At 49.8% G+C, this 2,072-nt stretch overlaps 1 protein-coding gene across 1 annotated transcript, besides 1 other annotated feature; it reads left to right on the top strand.

Moving 5' to 3' along the window:
* Positions 1 to 321: 321 nt before the first annotated feature.
* TraAM80_10271 (retrotransposon hot spot (RHS) protein) lies at positions 322 to 1,452 on the top strand (the record flags this gene model as incomplete). Its single annotated transcript, XM_029386905.1, has 1 exon — positions 322 to 1,452. The coding sequence occupies one exon, from the start codon at positions 322 to 324 to the stop codon at positions 1,450 to 1,452; it is 1,131 nt and encodes a 376-aa protein (XP_029233227.1).
* A 452-nt stretch (positions 1,453 to 1,904) lies between these two features.
* Positions 1,905 to 1,933: a microsatellite.
* Positions 1,934 to 2,072: the final 139 nt, after the last annotated feature.

The raw sequence follows: 2,072 nt of genomic DNA, 5'->3' as shown, positions 1-2,072 counted from the left end.
AATACATGGTGGTGATAGAGGGCCAACGGCCACAAGAGTTATTATGGGAATACACGCAGACTGTGCGTACTTTTTTCTCAGTGGGTGGTGATGAGCAATTCCGTCCACCACGCCCACGACTCATGATCCTTTCCTCTGAAAAGCGATGACCGTACTCGCTGAATCATTCAGTACCTATTGCCGACTGCTGCATTAACATTGAGGTGCATCGGGTGTGGAAGATCGTCGAGGGTGATCTAAAAGGAGTGTTTCCCCCTCCACACAGACGAACCTAAAATGAGACGCCGTCTTTTGGTTGGAACCCCCGGGATAGGGAAGTCAATGGCGGCTGGCTCCTACCTCCTTTATCAGCTGCTGCACTACGACGCCACGAAGCTCCATGTGGTTGTGTTCTGCTTTGGAAGGGATTTCGCATACTTGTTTGACAAGAGGACACAAACGGTGACAATATACGAGGGTGAGAGTAATATTGGCGATGTTATGGTAAATAAGGCCAGAAGTGGAATGAAGGGGTGCATCATCATCGATATGGCAATACATTTTCGAGAACCATCGAATGATGTTGTGCCCTCCCCTGAGTGGGGCATCATTATGTTGTCATCCCCGAACGAAGATAACTTCAAACAATGGGCGAAGCAGGCGGGTGCTATCAAAATTATCATGAATTGCCCCGATGAAAACGACGTGAAGGCGATGTGTGCGTGGAGGACGTGCAATACGACTGAAGAGGAGCAGGTGGAGTATTGGAGAAGGATGTACATGCGCATGGATGACGTCGGACCGATTCCACGATGCATCTTTCAATTCAATGAGTATAAGGACCGTGTGGAGGAAATCAGGGACATCCTGGCAGGTGTCGACGCTTCAAATGCTGTACATTATGGGATGATGGGAGGCATGGGAATGTGGCCCTCGAATGACGCTTCCCACAAACTTGTGAAAGTTGTCAGAGCAATAAGACAACGCGGTCTTGAGGCGTTTGTGAACCTGCCGGTTTGTTTTCTTTTGTTTTTCTTTTTTGGAAATAAATTAATTGCAAGGCTGCTCGAAGTGAGTGAGGAGAATGACATTATTTATCGACTATTGAAGTACCGGAGAGTGTTATTGCCGGAACTTTTGGGGCGGTGCACTCTGCACGCATTCCTGCGTAGAGTCTTTGTGGAAAATATAATGCCGGGCCTCAACGAGTTGCCTCCACCAGGACGTCGTCGGCGACAGAGATGTGTGCTGCAATCGAACCCCGAAAAGTATCCAAGCATATCTGTTGGATTAATAACACTGGACCACACTGCTCCCATGTTGCATGTACAATGCGGGGTGATATACGTACCGGAGAGCAGACATTTTCCGTTTGTGGACGGCTTTTTCTTCGTTGGTGCACCGCGGAGGACGATGGTTGCGGTGCAGGTGAGACGGCGAGGGCTGAGCATGGCACCAGAACCAGCACGGTGAGGCGGTTCAACAGTCTTCCACGGAGTTATTTTAATGACTGGGAAACGTTTGCGGAAGACTTGTCGTGGGAGATTATTTACGTGCAGCATGAGGACAGTGCGGCAATAAAAGCGTGGCAGGGGTGTGTTGTCGTCACGTACGCAAATGTAACGGGCAGCAATGAGCGTGAGGGCCCTCGGGCCATTGCGGCATTTTGGAATCAGCGGGTGCGTCAGTGCGAGGTAGCGGTATCAGCTGAAAATTTCAGAAGTGAACGACGAACCCAACGTGGGCGGTAACCAGAGGGACAAGGAAAAGGAGGAGGGGAATAAACAGCTTGAGTTTACTGGTGAAGTATTTTAGGGAGTATGATATATTCCCGAGTGTGTTTGTGTGTGGGTAGGAGGCGCACTTAGGGACTCGCTCTGCCGTGCGCCAAATGATTATTATGGCCAGCACTACCACAGCAGCACTTTTTTTTGTTGTGGTTGTGTTGTGGTTGCGAGTAAAATTGCGTGGGGAATGATGGCGCCTTGTGGGTGTACGCCGGCAGTATTCCATTGGTGATATCCCCTTGCTGTTCCCAGTTTGTTGCTACAGAGAGTTTGGGCGAGAGGGTAAGTTTTGCATGCTGAGTGGGC

Source organism: Trypanosoma rangeli (genome assembly GCF_003719475.1).
Source record: "Trypanosoma rangeli strain AM80 chromosome Unknown Tra_15.4_contig_00868, whole genome shotgun sequence".
Lineage (NCBI taxonomy): Eukaryota > Euglenozoa > Kinetoplastea > Trypanosomatida > Trypanosomatidae > Trypanosoma > Trypanosoma rangeli.
The sequence above is the reverse complement of the archived record's forward strand: the minus strand, read 5'-3'. Positions and strand labels throughout refer to the sequence as shown.